This window comes from Furipterus horrens, unplaced genomic scaffold (genome assembly GCF_987537825.1).
Source record: "Furipterus horrens unplaced genomic scaffold, mFurHor1.1.pri manual_scaffold_2, whole genome shotgun sequence".
Lineage (NCBI taxonomy): Eukaryota > Metazoa > Chordata > Mammalia > Chiroptera > Furipteridae > Furipterus > Furipterus horrens.
Genome location: NW_028327172.1, coordinates 159,911,279 through 159,933,831, shown reverse-complemented (window position 1 = coordinate 159,933,831; position 22,553 = coordinate 159,911,279). Strand labels below are relative to the sequence as shown.

Sequence of the window (22,553 nt, the reverse complement as noted above, 5' to 3'; positions counted from 1 at the left end):
CATCTCTAATAGTGTGAACAACAAAAATAAAATAAAATAGTACATTAAAAAAAAATTAAAGAAATCAAAAAGAAAGAAAATCAGTAACTTCAAAAACAAAATGTGCTTTTTTTTTTATTTCCATATTTAAATGTAAATGTTAAACTTACTTTCTTCATACTGCTGACTGACCAACCCTCCATCCACAGCACTTGGCACTTTTTATGCAACGCTGGGTTACTCTCACAGTTTATTATGAAGTTTAAACTTGCAGAGTCCATTATCAAGACAACATGCAAGTTTTGTTGAATTCCTAAAAGTTACATAAGAGAATTAAAATTATGTAATATTACAGCAATAATAATTGGTGAGACCTAAATATGATCTGGTTTTATAAGGTTAAAATGTTCTGGAATGGAATAGTAGGAGCTTTTCATTACAAAGAACAAGCTGTGACACAGTATTTTATTATTATTATTTTAGTTAAAAATTACTTTGTGTGTGGGTACATACTAACAAAAAATGTCCAGAAGGATACTGTTCTGTATGTTATTTTTCAAATGTGATACTGGATTCTATTTTATAATTTTTCTTGCAAGGACTTTTATTTCAATATTCACAAGCAAAAATTGATGTTTGGTTTTAAGAGAAATTACCTTTTCCCTGTTTCAGTATCAATGTTATTTTCCCTTCAAAAACGGAATTTAGAAACTTTCCTATATTTTCTATGTTCTGAAACAGTTTAAAACCCTGCAGCACTAGGATGATCTGTTTCTTACACGTGTGGTAGATTTTCCTTGAAAGAGAGGGAAGGGAGGATAGCTCTTTAACAACTTTCTCCATTTCATCAATTATAAGTGTTCCTTTCGAAAAATAAATAAGATAAATGTAATAGTAATGTCTGTGTGATATTATTGTCTCGTTTTTACTTATTCAATTTTAGATAATGACAGTACACATAAAAGTGTTCCTGTGCCTGGTGTGGCTCAGTTGGTTAGAGAGCAATCCCATAACAAAAGGTTACAGGTTCACTTCCTGGTTTCGGCACAAACTAGGCTGCAGGTTCAATCCGAAGTCCAGGTGCTCTGGTCTGCACACATATGGGAGGCAATCAATCGATGATCTCACATCGATGTTTCTCTCTCTTACTTCCTCTCTCCCAGCAACTTAAAAAACTGTCCTCAAGTGAGGATAAAAATATATATTAAAAAAAAAAAACTGTCCCTGTAATAGTAGCAGGTTATTTAGTTTAAAAAAATATACAGAGCCTGGCACAAACTAAGTATTTCATTAATTCTCTTAGATAGGAGATATAAGCACTAATTTTACCACAATAAAACAAAGGCAGTAAATATTTAAAAGAACATTACCACATTTTCATCTTCTCCTTTTGTTAAAAATTTGCATGTTTTTATTATCGGTTAGCCTTTAGACTACCTAAGTGTTTGTCGCGGACCTCCGACCAGCAGGGTCCAGGGCATTGTGGATGAAGTGAGTAAATGCACACGGACTGCAAGAGTCCTGTGGAGAAGAGGAGACAAAACTGGCCACTTTCTAGAGGAGAAAGCGCAGTTTGCTCCTGCCTTAACAGGCTTTTATTAATTCCCTAGGTGGATTATATCCAAGAAAGTTATGAATCATTGTGCCAGTCATTGCCTTATATGATTATTACTTTTATATAACAGAAAAGAATGTTACACATGCATGGATGATAAGGATAACTCTTCTAGCCACATCCTGTTCTTAGAAATTGGCCCATAATAGGCCCTAAGAAACTGCTTCAAGGTTACACGCTGAACATCTGTTATTCTCAGCCCAGGATGAGGGGGTCCTTAGCAGAAAGCAAGCTTTTAAGCTATTGTAGAAATGCAGGCCTGGTTCCCCACAGGAGAACCAGCGTGTGGAGTGGGTCCTGTGTGCCGCCACACTCCCACTGGTTTTCCACTCTGGGGTTAAGCCACATTTGCCACCACCAAGCACCCCGGCTTCCCATAAGTGTTATTTTCTAAAAGCTTCACATAAAAGAAAAAAGTATAAATTAATAACTGGATCCAAAATTTAAGATAGCTTTGCAATCTATATAAAATAAGGTAAATTAAATAGTATTTATTTCACATGAACCAGAGTTTGAATTAATAAATTATGTCACTTACTATATGTTAAGTAATTGAAAATTGGTCCAAAAAATCCATCCTGTAAAGCCTGATCTTTCAGTGGCAGCAGCAAGGGCTCTAATTCTTCAAGAGTATAGAGCCCAGGAACTTCGCCTACAGAGTAACATTACATTTCTCAGTAATTTTAGTTGTATTACACTAATTCAAAATATATTTTACATATACAAAGCTTTTTCTATTTTTGTATTAAATAATCTGCCCTTATTCAATCTTTATTTCCAAAAATACACAAACTTCAACAGCTCAATATTAGTCACAAATCTATATCTGTTGCCTTCATTTAATAAAATTCAAACTCCTAGGCAAGCCATTCAAGACAATTCATAATCTATCCATTCATCTGCCTTTCAAGGTTCTCCTTCAACCCTCCCCTACAAGGCCCTGTGTTCTAGCCTCAATGAGTTTCCCTGTGTTCTGTAAATGTAAGGTAATACTCCCTCTTTCAGTAATATGAACCCAGTCTTCCCCTGCCCCTTATCTTCCCCCAAATTAATACTTATCTTTCAAGATACTACTTTGCCAACTGCTATTCCCATGAGCCTTTCCCAACAATCCACATGCTCAGTAAAGGACTCTTTTCTATTTCACATAATATCCAAACATAGTACTGTTTAGCATTTATCACATCATTTAATAATGAATGAATTACTTCTCTTGCCTGCTAATTCGATTCTGAATTCCCAGAGGACAAGTATTTAATCATGTTCAATATTAACCCTAGGAAAACCTCAGCAAAGTATCAGTAACACCAGCATTTGTTAGATAAACAAATTAGTGAATAGATGGATGAGTAAACTTGTACTAGATATAAGAAGAACTAATCTGTGAACTGCTACTAGGAACAGAATGATAGAAGTCAAATCAAAGTTGATTAAGACTATAAGCATCTGATAGAGGGCCTGAACCACATCTTGTTCACATCTATAAATCCAATATTTAGTACTGGGTCTGGCACATAACAGGTGTTTAATTAATATCTGTTAAACCAATATACTATAGTTCAGAAGAAACTGTAAGATTAAGTAAAAATTATTTCGCTATACATCCAAAGTACTGCATTCACATAGGGCCCATCACAATTTGATTTCTACTTTCTTTCAGGCTCAACTCAAGAGTCTCAGACCACTCACCGTTCTCCAAGTTTGTATGTACTCAAAACACATGCACACATATATCAGCTCTATGTCTTTCTCTGAATTGTAGCCATGCAAAGATACTTTTTAATTGCTTAAGTTTAGCAAAGAAAGCTGGCTCTACTAACACATTATACATGACAGGAAATAAGAATTTGAAATAAAAAGAGAGATAAAGGCCTATTGAGTAATTTCTCTGAAAGTATTTTTCAAATATATTTTTGCCATCCTGATTGGTAGCTCAGTGGGCTGGACGTTGTTCTTGCAAACCAAAATGTTGCTGGTTCAATTCCTAGTCAGGGGGCATGCGTGGGTCATGGGCCAGGTCCCCAGTTGGGAGTGTACAAGAGGCAACTGAATGATGTTTCTTTCCCCTTCTTTCTCCCTCCCTTCCCCTTTCTCTAAAAATAAATAAATTTATGTGTCCAAAAAATGTTGGCAAAATTTCAAATGACCAAAATTTAACTTTATTCGTGATTTTTGCAGTTATACCTTGATAAAGACCAATGTGTCCTGATAGACAATAATTACTGTTAACACTTATCTACATACTTGCTTTCACAAAGCAAAAGACTGTAAAGCTTGTCTACTATTTCATCTCAGCCAAAATAAATGAGGTCTCCATCTAGTGACAACTTAAGCAATATGCAAGAATAAGAAATGCACCTTAAAAATAAACCGGTTATTCTATAAAAAGACCACAAACACTTCAAGTTTGCTCAAGACCTACCACTTTCACTTGCCATTATCCATCAAGTCTTTTAACAGAAATTGACCTACCACTCATCTAACTAGAGTCCTGGTCTATACTTCTCATTAGAATACTAAAGTATAGATAGCTCATATTATAAATTAAATGATTTTTTTCAACCAAAGCTGTTAAAATACTAAAAACAGTTTTATCCACAGCCTACCTTGCATGACGCAAAACACATATTTATTAATAACTGATTCATCCCTGACTGCCCTGGCTCAGTTGGTGGGTATTGTCCCACAAAGCAAAAGGTTGTCAATTTGATTCCCTGTCAGGACACATACTTAGGCTGCAGGTTCAATCACTGGTCAGGGCATGTCTGCAAAACACTGATGTTTCTCTCTCACGTCAATGTTCCCTCTTTCATCCTCCCTCCCCCTCTCTCTAAAAATAAATAAATAAAAACTTTTTAAAAATAAGATAAAATAACTGAGTCAGACATGGGCATCGTGTAATTTTGTCCTGGGGTCCCACAACAGAAGAACCCATACAGTTGAAACTAGTATTTAACAAGGTTTATTTTGTACTTAAGTAACAAAATATTTTTGTTCCAAGATTAAAACTAACCTACCACATACCAATTCTATCAACAGTGATTATTCATTACAGAGAGATTATAATAAATTTCATAAATTCTTTACAAAAGGAAACATAGGAGAAATTTCAGGTATCAGGAAACCACCAAAGAGGTCAGGTGTTTCCGGAGACAATAGGAGTACACCATGATTTCACAAAACTAAGATCTCATATTATCTGGAATATATCTGTATTCATGTGTCCATGTTAAGATCATACCATAATTATTCAACCATTCCACTAATGATAAACAGTGATGCTCTACAAATGTTTTATTGTAAATTATATTATTTCCTTACATACTAGTTCTTTTATTTCTGTAGGTTAAATTTCTACAGATAATAGAATTGCTATAACAAAAGGTATGGCACATTTTTTAAGTAAGTAAGTACTGGCTGATAACTTTCCCAAAGGGTTAAAACAGATCACAGTCCCACCAAAGGCAAGAGGGCCAATTTTTCAGTATATTTACCAATATTCAATTGTTCCCGTTTTTTAAAAAATTATTTTCCTATTACAGTTGTCTCATTTTTCCCCCTTTGCTCTCCCCTGCCCCTCCTACACCCCCTCCCACAGTCAATCCCCACCCCGTTGTCCATGTCCGTGGGCCATTCATACTAGTTCCTTGACTAGACCCTTCCCTTTCTTTCCTCCCTTAGCCCCCTCTCCCCTCCCTCATCAACAATCATTTTATATAATTTTTTAATCTTTTGGTTTTATAGAAACAAATTTCTCAATTCTCCTGCTCTGAGAACATTTAATCCCATGTCACCTTAATAAAAGCTATGCCAAAAGTTCTCTGAAACATAATTTTACACAGAAAAATTTTACTTGCATAATTTTTACATTATAAGTTTGTTGTCTATGATTAGAAACCATTCACTTGCCTGAAGACAAAAGGCTATTGATCATCTCCAAAAATGCAGGATGTACAAACTGGTGATCCTCGAGAAGTAAAACTACCTGTTGTGCTTCAATACCTGCGAGATGCAGCACCTGCACAGTAAGAAAATACATTTTGGTACAATTAAATATTTTTAAATATTTTTGGAACAGTTAACTTTCATTCTGTATGTAAATTAAGTCGCATTATTTCTTTCTTTATTTTTATTTCAGTAATCAAAATTAAAAATTAATCATCGGCTTTATAGTTTGGAAAGTAAATCCAGTTCATGATGACCCGATACTATTTGGGGGAAATTTAAATTATTTTATAGCTAGGACACAGTAAAAAAAAACTATAAAATAATTTTTATACATATCTACATATGTCCCATATAAACTCCTTCCTTTTGTTTCTTTCATGTCCATCTACCATTCCATTCTGGGGTACCTGAAAGATTAAAATCCTAATAGGAATCTTTTTCCTATCTGTACATAATAACACGATTTTCTGATAATTATGACGAAATAATCGTCAAAATTAAAATAAAGACTGTTGTATAGCAGAGACTTAGAGATCTTTGAAGGCCTTTAGAATAATAACTATTGTGATTTAAAACCAAATAAAGGAAAAGATTGTAACTCACATGTTTGAGATCATTTCTGAACTGCTTGAGCTCATAGCCTCTGGAGACCTTTGGAGAAAACAGCACTGCTCCGTGCATATGGCTGACTAAAGAAGTGACAGTCCGCCGGCCTACACCACTCCGTCCTGCCAACAGCAGCGACCCTCCGGGAAAACTCAACACTCTGTCTATCCGAGACATGTACTCCAGGACTTCTTGAAAAAGTAAAATATCTGAATTCTGGTTATCTCGTCCATAATGAATAATGCCCTTTTAAAAAATCATAAAGAATATTTTATATTCAATATAAGCCCCAATTACATAATACAAATGGTAGTATCTAGATTAAGATATTCACTTTAGGTGCACCCTACAAAAGGGGTTAAGTAACTGCAAGTAAATTACACACTCTACATTTTATCTATCCAATAATCAAGCTTTATGGCACTTTCTAAGGAAAAATATGTATGATATCAAACAAGTTCAAGGGCTCACAATAGTCAGTTATTTTGTACACTGCTGGTAAAAAGCAGTGTTGAGATACCAGGTTAATTTTAAAAACTTCAAAAGCTCTCAAAATTTTCCAGTTGTTACAAATCAAAGCAGTGTGCAGAGACCATACATAACAATCCTAAAACTCTAGAAACATAGAACCTAAGTAATATTTTGTGACTTCTTGCTCTTAAGCACTGCTCGGAGAGGGGCAAAGGCCCACGCACGGGCAGTGTGCCCTGCCGGGGACTCTGTGACAGAGGGAGGGAAGAGAGCACAACTGGACTTCATACACTTACCTCTGAAAATTCCTGAGCTTTGCAATATCCATTCCAGGCAAATTAATCAATTTAACGGACCATGAAAAACTTTCCTTGATATAAAATCCACAGTAACTTTCAATATAAATATTATTTTTAAAGCAATTATATATATTTGTTTCTTTGTCTTTATTGTAATTAAACTTAAAAAAATCATCTAGGACAGTGCTACTCGAAGTTTCAGTGAACCAGCAGCATCAATATCATCTGTGAAACTGTTAGAAATTCAGATTCTTTGTGCCCCACTACTGAACCTGACTTCTTAAGGATGGGCCCCAGGAACCAGTATATTTTCTGGTTCTTATGCTCACTGAAGTCTGATGCCACTGCTCTACGATGATTTCTCAAGTAATATTAAGCCTTATTAATATTTCTAACATCAAGTATCTTAGCAATTTTAGATATATCTGTGTGAGTACATATGCATCTAGTTAGATCTGCCACAATGAACTAAATTCCAAAATGATCGGTTTTGTCTGTTCTACAATCTTGTACTCCATGCCCTCAAAAAGTTTGCACTAAATATTTTCAAAATTGACTATAATAATAACCAAATCCCAATTCATGATTCATACTTTACCTTTCTAATAACATCCTTAAAATCTACAGAATTTAGTTTTCCAAGTGGTTTTCCATGTGGAGGCAGTGGCTGTCCTGGAGCTGCCCTTGTTCCTGAATCGTGCCGGGCACCCCATGTAACATAGAAACCGTCTGTAGAAAAAAAAGATACTGTTTTATATGCATTATTTATAATGAAAGCATCAGTAAAATACATTGCTCATTAAATTATTTTTAAATTAATTAGTTCAGTAAGATCATCTGCAGAAAGGCAAAGATAAGTTATTTTAAAGTTTGCCTTAGAAGATCAATCCAAAAAGTTAAGACAAAGAGACTTAACTTGCTATATCAAACTCTACATGAAAACTTAACTGATGGGATCCCTATTTTATCTTTGCATCCTATTTCTCTTACCCCCGCAAAAAATGACTCCCTTCAAACTTTCCCCTATTTTTCTCCTTCTTTCCTTCTCTTTCTCCATAATCTCCATATAAAATTTATAGATTAAAAATAACATATAAGCCCTGGTTGGTGTGGCTCAGTTGGTTGGAGCATTGTCCTGTGCACCTAAAGGTGGTTGCAGGTGAGGATGAAAAAATAATAACATATAAAATTTTCAAGAAAAAAAATCTCCTTGAGAAAGAACATAGATTTATTAATACCACCAAAAACCCTAACTTCTAAAAGTTTACCAAAATTTAATTAGAAAATAAAAATCCCACATACTTCTCTGAAATTTTTCTATAGCAGTGTTCTATTACCATGTAAGAAAAATCTGTTCTCCCTTCTATTCAACTTTTTCCCCTCCATTTTCTCTGGGAACTGTTCCATCAAGGATCCTCCTTGACATATGCCCAGCTAAACAGCCAAACCTTCCCTAGACCCAAGCTACTTTATGTCCCTCTCCTCTCTTACATCATCACTTTTCTTATATTATCTTCTTTTTATCTCTCTTACATTATCTCCTATCTTCAGAAACCACTAATCTAAAACTCTTATTTCAGAACAAAAATACTGCCCTAACTGTCAAGTCCAAATCTTTTTTGCAATCATTTTGTGTGTGCAGCTCTTTATTGAAGCCTTTTTCCTTGGTTCTATATAACCATACTCATCAAGCTATAACCACTACTTCTTTTCAGGTTTCTGTTTATCCCTTACTTTTTTTATTTACCCTGGATTCAAGTTCAGACTGTTATTCTTTAATTTTAAACACTCCTCTTCAATTATGTAGTCTTATTCTGTGATTTAAGTTACCAAGTATTTATAAACCCAAAACCCATTCACTATTTATCTCTAGGCAAGTCTCCCAAACTCTAGTTTAGTTCCGTATTTCCAATTATTTAGTATACATATAGTTCAGGCATTCATTCATTAAACGCTTAACACACCTATATTTAAACATTGTACTCTGTTAGACATAAGTAGTAAGACAAACATGGGTCCTCCCTTTATAGAGCAATAAACTTTATGCAGATTCCCAAAGGATACTCAAAAAGCTTGCAAACATTTGAACACACATCTAAAACTGAACTCATTATCCTTATATCACATCATGTCTCACCTGGACTGCTACAGTAGCCTCCTACCTTGTATCCCTGCTATAAGTCTCTGCCTTCTCAACTATATCTGAACTGCTACTAGACTAACACACAGAAAAACAAAATCTCCTTGTTCGACATCACTCCAATATTATACACAGAGTTCCCCACTGCCAAAACAAATAAACACAATTCTCCTCATCAAGGCCCTTTGCAATCTGGCTCAACTTGACTGCTTGAATCTCCTATCTCCCTATTTGCCTCATTATATACTCTAGCTTTCTCAAGCCTTTGGTTCTTTTCATATTCTTTTTCCTTTGTCTGGAAATGCCCTTCCCCTCTTCTTCACTTGATATAGTCAACCTTTCAGACACAGAATCTCTTTAATTGCTCAAAAAAAAAAAAAATTAAAACCTTAGTTGTTAATCTAACAAAATATGTATAGGACTTGTATACTAAAAACTACATAAAACTGATAAAAGAAAACAAACACTAATAAACAAAGGGATGTATGTATCATGTTCATGGACGAGAAGATATCAGTTCTCTCCAAACCAATATACAAAGTTAATACAGTTCCTAACAAAATCTCAGCAATATTGCTTATATATAAAAATAAGATCATTATGCAATTTATATGGAAAATCAAAGAAACTGAAATAGCTAAAACAATTTTAAAAAATAATAAAGCAGGAGGAATCATCTACCCAATTTCAAGACATTATATAGCTACAGTAATCAAGACAGTGTAGTATTGTGAGAAGGATGCATATATACATTAGTGGAACAGAATAGAGAACACAGAAATAGATTAACACAACTAATTTTTGACAAAGGTGCAAAAGAATTCACATCAGAAAGGTAGCCTTTTCAACAAATGGGGCTGGAACAAGTGGACATCCATAGGCAAATAGACCTAAATCTCACTCTTTATACAAATAATTAACTCAAAATGGACAACTGACTTAAAATATTAAACCATAAAACTTTGAGGGGGAAAAAATCTTCAGAATCTAGGACTAGATAGTTATTACAATTGACACCAAAAGATCCTTTAAAATAAAAATTAATTAATCAGACATCATAAAATGAAAACCTTTTTATCAGTGAAAGACCCTATTAAGAGGATAAAAAGGCATGCTACAGAGTGGGAGGCAAAATATCTGCAAAACACATATTTGACAAATGACTAGTGTCCAGAATATATAAATACTTCTCAAAACTCAACAGTAAAAAATAAACAATCCAATTAGAAAATGGGCAAAAGACATCATGAAACATTTCACTGAAGAGGACATACAGATGGCAAATGAGCCCATGAAAAGATATTCAACATCATTAGCTGTCAGCAAAATGCATATCAAAACTATAATGTCATCAATACACACTTATCAGACCTGCCAAAACAAAAAATAGTGACAACACAAATGCTGGCAAGGATACAGAGCAATTCTATCACTGCTACATCACTGATGGGAATGTAAACTGATACAGCAACTAGAAAACAGCATGACAGTTAAAGAAAAAAAAAACATGCATACAAGTACTGTACAACCCTATAAACGCACTTGTGAGAACTTATCCAGAGAAACGAAAATGTATGTCCACACAAAAACCTGTACATATATGTTTATCACAGTTTTCTTCCTAAGAGCAAAAATCTTAAAATGACCCAGATGTCCTTCAACAAAATGGTTAAAGCATCGGTAGTTCATCTGAATAGCTACTCAGCAATAAAAAGGACGAACTATTTAAATATGCAACAACCTGCATATGTATATCTTATGTATATCTCCAGAGAATTATTCTGAGTGAAAATAAGATTTCCAAAATGGCAATATTAAATACAGAACAAATTGGTAGTTTCTACATGGTAGACTACAAAAGGGCAACATGATAAGATTTTGTGGTATGTTCTTTATCTTAAGTTTATCAATATCAATATCCTGGTGATGACACTGTATCATAATTTTCCCAGATATTACCACTAAGGGGAACCAAGTAAGAGATACGTGTGCTCTCTCCGTATTAATTCTCACAACTGTATGTGGGTCTACAATTATCTCAAACAAAATATTCATTTTAAGAAGTTTCATAGTATCTTCCACACAATAAATTAGTCTCTACCTGTTCTATACCCTTAACATCAAGCATTTATCCCAAATATATTCAGAAAAGTTATATTTAATTGTAAAACACTTTATGCTGTATGTAATGACCAGTTTAACCATCTACTTGCACAAATCTGTGTGGCATCTAAAGACACTAGTAATAGTTCTAATTGCAAGCAAGGATTACAAGTTTCTTATGCACAATAACATGTCTAGTTTATTTTTAAGTCCCAAGATTAATTTTTCTTAATAAATTATTATCCATCTATACAAAAATCTTATTTCCCTAGATCTAACATATATCGCGCTTGTATTTTTAAAAAATACTGAGAAAAAAAGCATATACTATTTACTGAATCCTACATAGGAACTCTAGAGAATTCAGATACACAATAAGACACTGATACATCTAATCCCCAAAAGATACGCCATTTTCTTTGCAAGGAGAGACAGTATTAACTCGATTTTCAGACTGAGAAACAAGGCACCATTTAAGAAACAAAACCTCTCCACTCTATGCCATGAAAATACAGGCCACAAGGACACAAATCCTTACTAAAAAACAAGCCAACTGTGTACTATTATCAGGCTTTTCTCAGCCTTTCATCCTATTTGAGGCTCTCTTAAACTCATTTCCTGATTGCAAAACTCAAGCAGCACCTAGAAAACTACTTCTATCAATTTCAACATCACTACACCTTCACAGCTCATTTTGGTTTATGTAACATGACCTTGCGATCAATACTGAATCCAGAAATGTACAATACACAGGGTTGAGCAAAAGTAGGTTTACATTTGTGAGTTTGCAAAAGAGTTTATTCTTATATTATTGTTCATTATCTATTGTGTTATTTTCCATACAAACAACTCTAAACCTACTTTTTCCCCATCCTGCATAAAAGGTACTATATGAAACATTTTTGAAGCCTAGTTTTACACTCTGGTAGAAGAGAAAGTCGATTTATAGCTTGAAAGCTGTTTTATTAGGAAATATTTCCATAATTTAATCCCTTTTTACAAAAGGTCCTTTCGCCATGATGATTTTCCTCACATGCATTACTCACACAACAGTTTTCAAAATGCAAATTTGTTATTAAACAGTTATAATTTCAAATGCAACACAGCTGCTCTGACTAAATGACATTATGCTTTGTTTAGCATAACAATGGCTAAGCTAGTAACAAGAATACATAAGAAGTTCTCTGCTGACATAACAGTGACAGGAATGAGAGCGGCAGTACTTTAGAGCAAAAGTTCATTATAATCAAATATGGATTTTCACAATTATCTTTAATTTTCATACATATATAACATATACATTTTTACATTTTATGAGTAAAAATCCTTCAGGAAATACAACTTTGAATTGCAAATGTAAAACGCTATGGCCTGAACCCTTTTTTGTCCCCCCAAAAACAATTATCATCACAATTTGTTTGGAACATAATTATTGAAATCCAGCAAAAATGACAGAGCAACACCTTATGACAAAAATAACATTAAATTTATCCAAAATTTTGTTTAGACATATTACATCATGCTACTAGTAAATTAAAGTTCCCATAACATTTATATACTCACAAAAACTCAGTAACTACATTACCTGCCATATTGTCTAATATATTTGAGCCCCAATCTCCTTGAAATACCGATGTTAAAATGCTGTCAAATAAATGAAGTTCCTTTGTGCCAACAATTTTGTCACGAAATAAGCGCTGTGCTTCATATGCTACAATTTCTAATACATAATCTAGTGAATGGTTTGAAGATCCTAAAAAAAGCAAAAATTTTTGTAATTGTAATAAAATTCAAATGATTTTAAAATGGTCAGTTTCAACATATTAGAAAGAAGTAGAGGATAGGAATCTACATACCATAAATTTGGCAGCAGGTAAAGAGAAAAAAAGAGAGAGAAATGTTTAAATTCTTTGGGCTAACAAGTTGGTTAAATTTTTTTGATTATTTAAAGTATACATTAAGTATTACTATCTCTAGTTGTTCAATTAAAAATATCAACTCCAAAAAGCATTTAAACATGTCTAGGCTACAAAGAATAATAATTTCATTTTTCTCAAAATCATGTTTTAATCATGATAATCATAAATACTTTAGATGAGAAAATATAATAAAAAGTTATAATTCTAATGTTTAAATTTAATGTTTATTTAAATTTCTGTTAGTGCTACTTTATTTAGTTTTTTAAAATACCATAAATAGTTATAATATTCATTTAAAGTATCTATCACAAACACATTATATAGTGTAAAGACACACACATACACATGAACATACACATTGTGGCACTCTAAGAAAAAAAAGTGATTTAAAATCATGAAAGCAAAACTTACCTCCTTCTAAATCATATCTGAATAAGCCAAGAACCCACTGGGTAAGGATGCATGGAGTAAAAACATAGTGACTATAATCATCAACTGTGAATTTGGCCCGCACCTGAAAAAGAAAATACAGTAAATCATCTGTCTGCTTTCTTAATGATACAATCATGCTATAAATTTTTCAGTCACTATAGACTCACAAAAATGCCAATTTCTACCAGTGAATGGAACTGTATTTCAATTTAATTGATTTTGTTAGTTATCTTGTATATTATCTTTTATGCAGTTAAAAACATTATCTAAGTAAGCATGGTTGATCAAAGTCCTCAACAAACTGCTAAAGGTTTCCATAGCAAAAATAAAAAGGTAAAAAAATTGTTTCTAAAGAAAGAAATTCAAACCTAACCTTTATAAAATGGTGGTTGCAATTCCAAGGCACCCACACACCTAAGTAAGATCTATTTTCTAATAGTGGGAACCAAAGGGCTAACTTATGTTCAAGAAGCCACTGAACTTTTTTAACATATCAAAGTGCCACTTTCCAATATATAACCAGTAAAGAGCCTGTCCTTTCTACTCTATGGACAGAGATATTGTTCTTATTCTCGCCTTGATCACTGATCATTTGAATTAATTTTTTTAAATAAGTTAATTTATTTTTTTAAGATTTTATTTATTTATTTTTTAGAGAGAAAGAGAAACATTGATGTGATGGTCACCTCTTATACATGCCCCTAACCAAAGACCAAACCTGCAACCCAGGCATGTGCCCTGACCAGGAATCGAACTGGTGACCTTTCATTATTCAGGATGATGCTTAACCAACTGAGCAACACCAGTAAGGGCTACAAAATAAGGAGTTGCCTGCTTTCTAATTTATTTTTCCCTACTTCTGCTAGAATACTATAAAAAACATCTTCCAGAAACACTTTCATAACTTTCACATACTATTCACTTTACCTACGAAGACCTTTCATCACCAGTTACTTTGTAAATTTCTATTCATTTTTTAAAATTCAAATCACATTTCAGCTCCCTTTATCAGCTACCACACACAACAAGGTTATTTAGTCCTCTTCTAAGCTTTCTTTGTAACTTGTGCCACTGTTGTTATACTTATGACACTGTATTAATAGTTTATTTATATGACTAGGTCCCTCATTAGACTGTGAAGGTCAAAAGAATAGAGACTCAGTTATCTTTGCATCCCTAGGACCAGCAATAGAAAGATAATGTCTTCTGCCATCCTTAATGCGTATTTTCAATATCACCCCACGTTACCAAGGAAGGATATATTACACATTTCCTCACAGGTAAAAGGAAAGACATAAACATTAAAAACTACTCTCAGGTTTGAGGCCTAGAAGACAGAAACTAATAGAAGTTAGGAGAAAGATCTAGTTTTGTAAAAAAGATGAACTCCATTCTAAATATTCTAAATTTGAGCTAACAGCAGAATAACCATCCATCCACTGATTCATTCAGTCAACGTTTATTGAGTGTCTACTTGAAACTGTGCCAGGGGATTTAATAGTGAATAAAGAATGAAGAGCATCTGTACTCACAGACCTTACGCTCTAGTTCAAAGGACTAATAAATAAGAGGAACAGAAAGCCTGGACATCAACACAGGTCAGGATTAAAGACAGTCCCTTGCAAGTTATACAAATAGACATGAAAATTACAGTATACTCTAAATAAATATATACCTGTTCATACACTTGTACCATAGATCCTGCTAAGAGGTAAATTTTTGATGAAGAACCCCAAATAGAATGATTCTTCAAATTTTTATGTAAAATTGGTTCCAAATATGCTCCATAAATTGTCTGTAATTGCTCTCTTTCTGGGTAACTAAAAAAGAAATAAATATAAGAAAGAAGTTGAAATAAATCATTATTCTAAATTATTATTTTTAATTTTAAGTTATAGCAGTGGTTTTCAAACTGTGCCTCTTTGATACCAACAAGATTTACTTAGGGGCTAAGACCAAGCTCAATGTCCCTATTCTCACTTCAACCAAATTAGATCCCATATTATCTGTTTTCAAATACTGAGGGTCCTAATGGAGGATTTCAATGAAATTACTTAAAAGCATAATTGTTTGAAAAACCATTGATCTTAGAAAGGACTAAACGAAAGTTTTGCTTAAGAAAAAGCATTTTGAGTTATGTAGAGCCTATACATAGAACAATAATACACCTCAGAACTATAAAAGTAGAATACAACAAATAAAGTCAAACTCTCCCAAACTAAAATCTATCCCAATACAGCTTAATTGGTGGCTGAAACATTTCTGAAAGAATGTTAATAGATGGTTGCAATTAGCATGAAAACATAAAAACTAGATTTTAAAAGGCAAAATATAACAGAGGAGACAGTGCCATAACCATAAATTCGAAAGTCCTGTAACAATTATAGACCATGGAAATGGGTAGATGTATTAGGAATAATGCTATCAGCTATCAATATAATCTAACTCTTAATTTTCTTTAGATTTAAATTCTCTGTTATCTTCATAAAATTTGGTAGTTTTTGTTTTATGAAATCATAAAACATTTAAATCTAAAATATACCACTCTGATTCCTCATATTGATATTTTAGAACACAGACAAAACAGTTCTATTTATTTCTAATATATAAGAAGTATTGACTAGAGCCTTTATTATCCTAAATTATTGTCTATAGTTTGAGAAGAGTAGGGAAAAAACAGTATCAGAGTTTAAGTTTGACTATTTGTATACTCTACATTTTGAAGAAGTATCATTAAAATGGATGCCTTTAATAAAATGTAAATATGCCCCCTCCCCAAATTAAAACACTAAGATACATACTCTATAGCACAAAGACGAACAATAGAGGTAAATCTGGTAGTCAGCTTATATCTTCCCAGTCTCCCTCCAGCTGACATAGAAGCCACAATATGAACATTTTCTAAACCAACCCATTCCAAATTTTCATCATAAAATCCTTGATATGTCAATACCTATTTGAAAATAAATTTAAAAATACAAGTTTAACGGTTAATATTTTATGATCATGATATATTTTTACGTAAAATCCAATTGTTTCCTAATGAATGCAATCATCATCATCCACCTAACTCAAAAATTTAAAATTGAAATATTGCTTAAATTCTTATACCATTGAAAAATAATACTGTTCAAGACTGTATTCAATGAATGTTAGCTGAATTATCATTTTTAAAATGTTTCCTCTCTAAAAAAACATTAAAATCCATGTGATAGTATAAATTCACAGCAATTATTTTTAAAAATGTGAAAGAGATCAGAAAAAATGTAAAGGAAATTTTTGTTTTTCTCTATAAATATTTTATTATATTTTGCAGCTATGTAGTATAGGTAAATTTGAAGACATATAAGCATAATAAGTTCTAATTTAGAATTTAGGGTTTCTAACATGATATAAAACAGATAAATAAAATCTTCCACACTGACTGAGAAGGTATTATCTCCAATACCTACACAGGCAAAAATGGAGACTAATAAACTAAAGCAGCCAGAAGGGGACATGGTTGAGGGAGTCTAACTCCAGCACCATCCTCCCCTTCTGTGTTCCTCCTTTTAGGAATAAAGGATATGTGATTGGTATAGAGTAAATGCTGTTTTCATTCTTCCTGCCATGTATCAATTCGATGTAATACTAACTTCTCAAAGGAGAAAGATCCAAGAAAGTAGACCTGGAGCAAGACTGAGGTGCTTCAATAATTTAATTTCCATGACACATGTTAGATAAAACTGGCTCTAAGGAGCAAAGACTTTTCTATCTACGAGAAAAGTTAATGAAACTATTTTGGTATCCAATTACATCAAAACACTTCAAGTAGTAAGACTCACCTGTTGTAGGAAAGCTACCAAAGTACTGGTTCCCCATTTATCAGGTTTGGGTAGGTTGATATCTTTTAAGTACAAAACAAGTCTTTCACAGTCTTTTGGTCTGTATACTCGACCAGTATTAGTACTGATTACTATGCAAGTCTGGCTCAATTTCTGCAGAAGATGCCGAGATGTAGTCTGTGCGCTACAGTGGACTGTAGCAATCTGAGTGGACCGAAGTTGGGAAAAAGCATACCTGAGCAGCATCCTAGGAAAGATGTATAATAACACTGACTTTGAAAATGCAACCAGTAAAATACCTAAAATCAATATAAAATTTGTTTCATAAATATTTCATTAACTAAATAATGTATGATGGTGTTTAAGGGGGAAATGGTAAAACATGGATATGGTAACTTTTTCATTTTTAGACTGGAAAAATACATTCATATTTTAAGAAGATCTTGGGACTTATTTAGCAAAAAGAAAAAAAAAACAAAGTTTACAGAAATAATCTAGTTTGATCAAGTACATATTAAGGACACCAACAGTTTCCCTACAGTTGAAAAAAAGATTTTAGATATTAAGTTCTCCAAGTTTAGAAAAATTACTATGACTTTATAGAATTCTTTAATTACTACTAGAAATGTGAAACTAATAATCCATGCCTCCTTTATCTCCAGAAACTATACTCAGACACTAAAAATAGACTGAATCCCACTTAATCAAAAGCTATTCTCAAATAGAAAGCTAACATCAAGAGTCACTTTTTATAAATAAAGCAAATGCTAATTTGTGAATATCTAAGATATTCATTTTTTGTTTTGATTTTATGAACAGATTATTTGTATAAGCATCTTCCAGATTACTCTTTCCATTAGAAAACATATAACATGGCAGGGAAAAAAAAAAAACATATTCTTCTTTATAGTCATATTATTGTTACAAGTATAACAATGAAAGAGTCCCTTCATGAAAATGTAAGTGCTAGTTTAACCGAAAAAAGGAAACAAAAGCTGTTAAATCATTTTAAAAGAGAGAAACATACACTCACAACATGCACCTCCATTGACATTTTTATGCTCTTACCCTTTGCCACAGCCTTCTGGTCCTACAAGAATAAATGGCTGTGTAGTGTCAGAACTTAACCAAGGTTTGAAGTAATCTAGACCTCGTTGCATGTCAGGAGTCTGAATGACTGGAAGTGTTTGGCCATTACTGAAATCATCAGCAGTCAAGTTTTCTGGCTTCTTTAGCACATAAGATGCTAATCGTCCTTTACTTGAGTCATAGTAGGTGTCCATTGGTTTGTGAGAGTCTGGAGGAGATTCTCGCGCCCAATTAAAAACCTGAAGAGGAAAAGCCTAGACAAGTTTTCGTCTACTCCAGAGTATGTAAAATGATAATTCTTTAAAGTAAATGTCCCAAAGTGAAACAGCTTAGTTCAGAAAAGTTCACATACTATAAACCTAGTAAATATCCCTTATACTTAAAGTAAAATTTTATCTCAAATACTATTTTCTAAATGATCATTTAAGCAAATGAATGCCATCTAGTTTACATATACACAAAGGTACAAATATAGTCAACTTTTAACTGAGTTCTTGTGAACTCTAAATTATAAATTATGCAATGTAGAAATCCTAGCCCTTTCAGTCCCACCATATTCTGGTAGTGCCAATTCCAGTCACTGCTCACTGCTTTCAACCTGTGTTATTTTCCCAGATATAAGGCAGAGAGTTAGACCCTAATGCATCTTGCTACTCTTCAACACCTTTACTCTGAACTTCGGCAAGAGACTATCTTCCCAAATGCAATATGTAATATGGCAATGAGGGGTAACAACGAGAAATTCAATATCTGGCAACAAAATAACCCCGGAAAGGGAAACAGAAGAGCAAAGAAGAAACAGAACGATAAAAATGAAGAAACATAATATTGGAGTCAACTCAAAGGAATGTATGTTCAATTATTTTAACAGAGGGCAACCAAAAGAAATCTCTTAATATGTAAAATTCAGTTTTATAAACAACTTAGGTAAAATATACCTTTACATTTATTTAAGCAAATATTTATAATGATTAATTCATCCTAACAATCCTAACTGCTAAAACTATTCTGGTTAAACAAATAATTTTTAAAATATATTATTCTAAAATTAAAAATAAATAATTACATTTATTCATACAGCTAAGTAGGTTCAAAATGTCTAACAACAAATATTTATTCCAAATTTTAGCCTATTAAAATATAATTATATAAAATTTTAATAATATAAAATACAAACTAGTTCAAAAGAGAAAATAAGTATACATGCATATGTATATACATGTGTGTATATCCATTATTATTCTATTGAACGCATAGTTTCAAAATTAAAAAGTTCTGTACCTTATATTTACAGGTAACTGTATTTTGGCAATTAAGAGTTAAAGAAATTTTTTTTTCTAAATATAGACTGAATATAGGCTTTAAAATATTTTACCTCTTTGGTAAATTCCAGACGTGATTTCACGTTCAGATTTCCACCAAGTCCCCTTATGAGATTAGTAATAAATTGATCATGATTTCTGCATCCATGTAGATGTGACAAACCATTCATTACAGTCCCAACTAAACTTGTTTCTATCACATAGTCATTCTGTTGGTTAAAATCCACAATGCAGACAAAAGGTAATGTATTAGTTACTCTAGAGCCATACATATTAACATTCACTTATCTTCTCTAAGGATCGTCTTTAAATTTATTACTCTTTTCAACTTATAGGAAGTTCAGATTTCATCCAATTTATATATGCAATACAAACTTTGAAAATAAGAAATAAAAGAGTCCTCAAGTAGATACATGGTTTGTTTACTTCCTAAACAGAATACAAAAGAAGAATATAAAAGAAAAGGTAAACCAATGAGCATTGGTCTAAAAGAATGGTTCCTTTTCCTCTTGGAAAAGCAGCTAGAGGCAAGGACTAGACTGATGGCACTGAACAAGAAGGTTTTGTAAAAGCAGGTTTAAATGAGAAACCCATTTGGAACTTTGTCTTCACACAGAATTTTAAAATGAAACTTTTGGACCGAGGAGAGGAAAGGGTTCTCATTAATCTGTAGGCATTTACTGAGAACCAATTACGCACAGAATCTGTATGCAGTGCTAGCTATTTTTTAAAAAGTGACCTAAACAGAGCACTTTCATCACAGAACTCAAGTCTATTAGAGGAGATGGTTAACAAGTGCATTGAAAAAGATTAAGTCAAATGGAGAGCTCAGGGCCTCCTTGGAAAAGGTGACACTGATGCTACCATCTGAAGAGTGAGATACACCTGGCCCTGTAGCATATGCAACGGTAAGGCATGGGTACAGCTCAGGATTTAAAGACGTGTGTGCAAAGGAAGAGTGGTTTAAGTCCGAGGTAGGCAAGGGCCAGAGTGTGCGGAATTACACAGGCCATGATAAGAAGTGCAGATTTCATTCTCACTGCCTTCAAGTGTTTTTAAGTAATAGTGTAAAATGATCCGATTTGAATTTTTTAGAAAAGCACTCTGCCTGCATAATAAATATTTTTATAAGGTGGAGAAATGGGAAGAAGTGCAGGAAAACGGTGAGTAGGAATCCAACTGCTTAGGCCATGCGAAGAGTTCTAGGCTTTAAAGGCGAGATAAAGGAAATCCACACATTTTCCTCCAGATTGTCTAAATTAACACAAGAAAGCAAAACTCTAGTTATAAATAAAATCAGTATTTGCCTAGTACATTCATTATGGTGTATTTCTCAGAATCTGAACATGGTGAACAAAGTATTGAGTACAAAAGAAGGAACCCTCAATACACACAAAAAACTTTAAACAGTAACAGGGACCTGACATCAAAATAAATGAGTTTATTTTCTAACTGCATCTTCAATATCCACTCTATGGCTTAAGAATCTTATCCTGTCATCATTTCTACAATTACAAACCCCTATATATCTATATATTCCAACCAGTATCACTTGTATTTCTCATTCTTACATTAGCAACATGCAAGTAGGTGACCTCAAAGTATTTGTACTGGAGAGCCTTGTATGTTTTATGTTAATGAAAACAACATATCTACTGAAAAGGTGCTACAACACAGACATCAGGTATTTAATTGAGCACATATACTCTCGTTCATTCACTACTCTTATTAGCACACTTGGTTCTAGGGATACAATAAGGTGTATTACAGTCTTGGCGCTGGCCCTCAAGGTGCTCATCACTGAATATAAGAAATTGTAATACAGTTGAAAGACACTAAATTGCTACAGAAGAACAGAGCAGACAGCTCAGTCAGACTGAGGGCTGCTGGGAGTGGTTCTTCCCCTGAAGCATTCAAGGAACCCTATCTCATTTGCATCACTTCCCACAAATCCCTATTCCTCCATCTTTCATCCTTATAAAGTCAGAAAAGAAAAAGGTTGAGAAAACTACAGTGAGATCTCCGTTTCTCTGTATGTCTCATTTAATCCCAAAGTATCAACCTCTAAATCAAATTCAGATTAACAGAGACTTTCAAAATACTCACTGCTACTTATTCCCTTTATTTTTTCCTTTTTACTGAATTTATTGGGATGATACTGGTTAATGAAATTATACAGGTTTCAGGTGCACAATTCTACAACACATCATTTGTACACTGCATTGTGTGTTCACCACACCAAGTCTCTTTCCATCAGCATATTTTCTCTATTTTTTGTTTATATTTTCATAAAAGCAATGATATAAAAGAAAAACCAAGAGAAATTGAGAAAATGATGTAGACAATGGAATACTATGCAGCAGAAAGAAAGAAGGAACTCCTGCCATTTGCGACAACATGGATGGAACTAGAGAGAATTATGCTTAGCGAAATAAGCCAGGCAAAGAAAGAAAAATAACATATGATATCACCCAATACAGGAGACTAATGAACAACACAAACAAATGAGCAAAATTGAAAAAGAAACAGAATAACTGTTATCAGGAGGAAGTGGGGAGGGCGAGAAGGGGGCTAAGTAGGGGAAGGGACTAGCCAAAGAACATGTATAAATGACACATGGACATGGACAACGGGGTGGGGAATGACTGTGGGAGAAGGGTTGGGCTGGGAGGGGGCGAGCAATGGGAGGAATATGGGACAATTGTAATAGAAAAGCAATTTTAAAAAGTAAATTATAAGATTTTAAGAAAAGAAAAAATGATGTAGAATATCTGAAAGCCCTCCATTGTCTTCTTTGCATGCTAAA

General features: G+C 33.3%; 1 protein-coding gene across 1 annotated transcript in view; it reads right to left on the bottom strand.

Annotated features, from left to right (window-relative positions):
• Positions 1–22,553, bottom strand: part of LOC150019825 (cytoplasmic dynein 2 heavy chain 1-like) — a 287,287-nt gene that overhangs the window by 191,258 nt on the left and 73,476 nt on the right. The window contains exons 41-52 of the mRNA XM_090266701.1: positions 19,801–19,956; positions 18,405–18,664; positions 17,337–17,583; positions 16,314–16,465; positions 15,188–15,332; positions 13,492–13,594; positions 12,747–12,914; positions 7,517–7,647; positions 6,146–6,394; positions 5,504–5,612; positions 2,133–2,246; positions 150–292 (exon numbers count right to left, since the gene is read on the bottom strand). Coding sequence (XP_090122827.1) covers positions 150–292; positions 2,133–2,246; positions 5,504–5,612; positions 6,146–6,394; positions 7,517–7,647; positions 12,747–12,914; positions 13,492–13,594; positions 15,188–15,332; positions 16,314–16,465; positions 17,337–17,583; positions 18,405–18,664; positions 19,801–19,956 — 1,977 coding nt within the window. The remainder of the gene's footprint in view (positions 1–149; positions 293–2,132; positions 2,247–5,503; positions 5,613–6,145; positions 6,395–7,516; positions 7,648–12,746; positions 12,915–13,491; positions 13,595–15,187; positions 15,333–16,313; positions 16,466–17,336; positions 17,584–18,404; positions 18,665–19,800; positions 19,957–22,553) is intronic.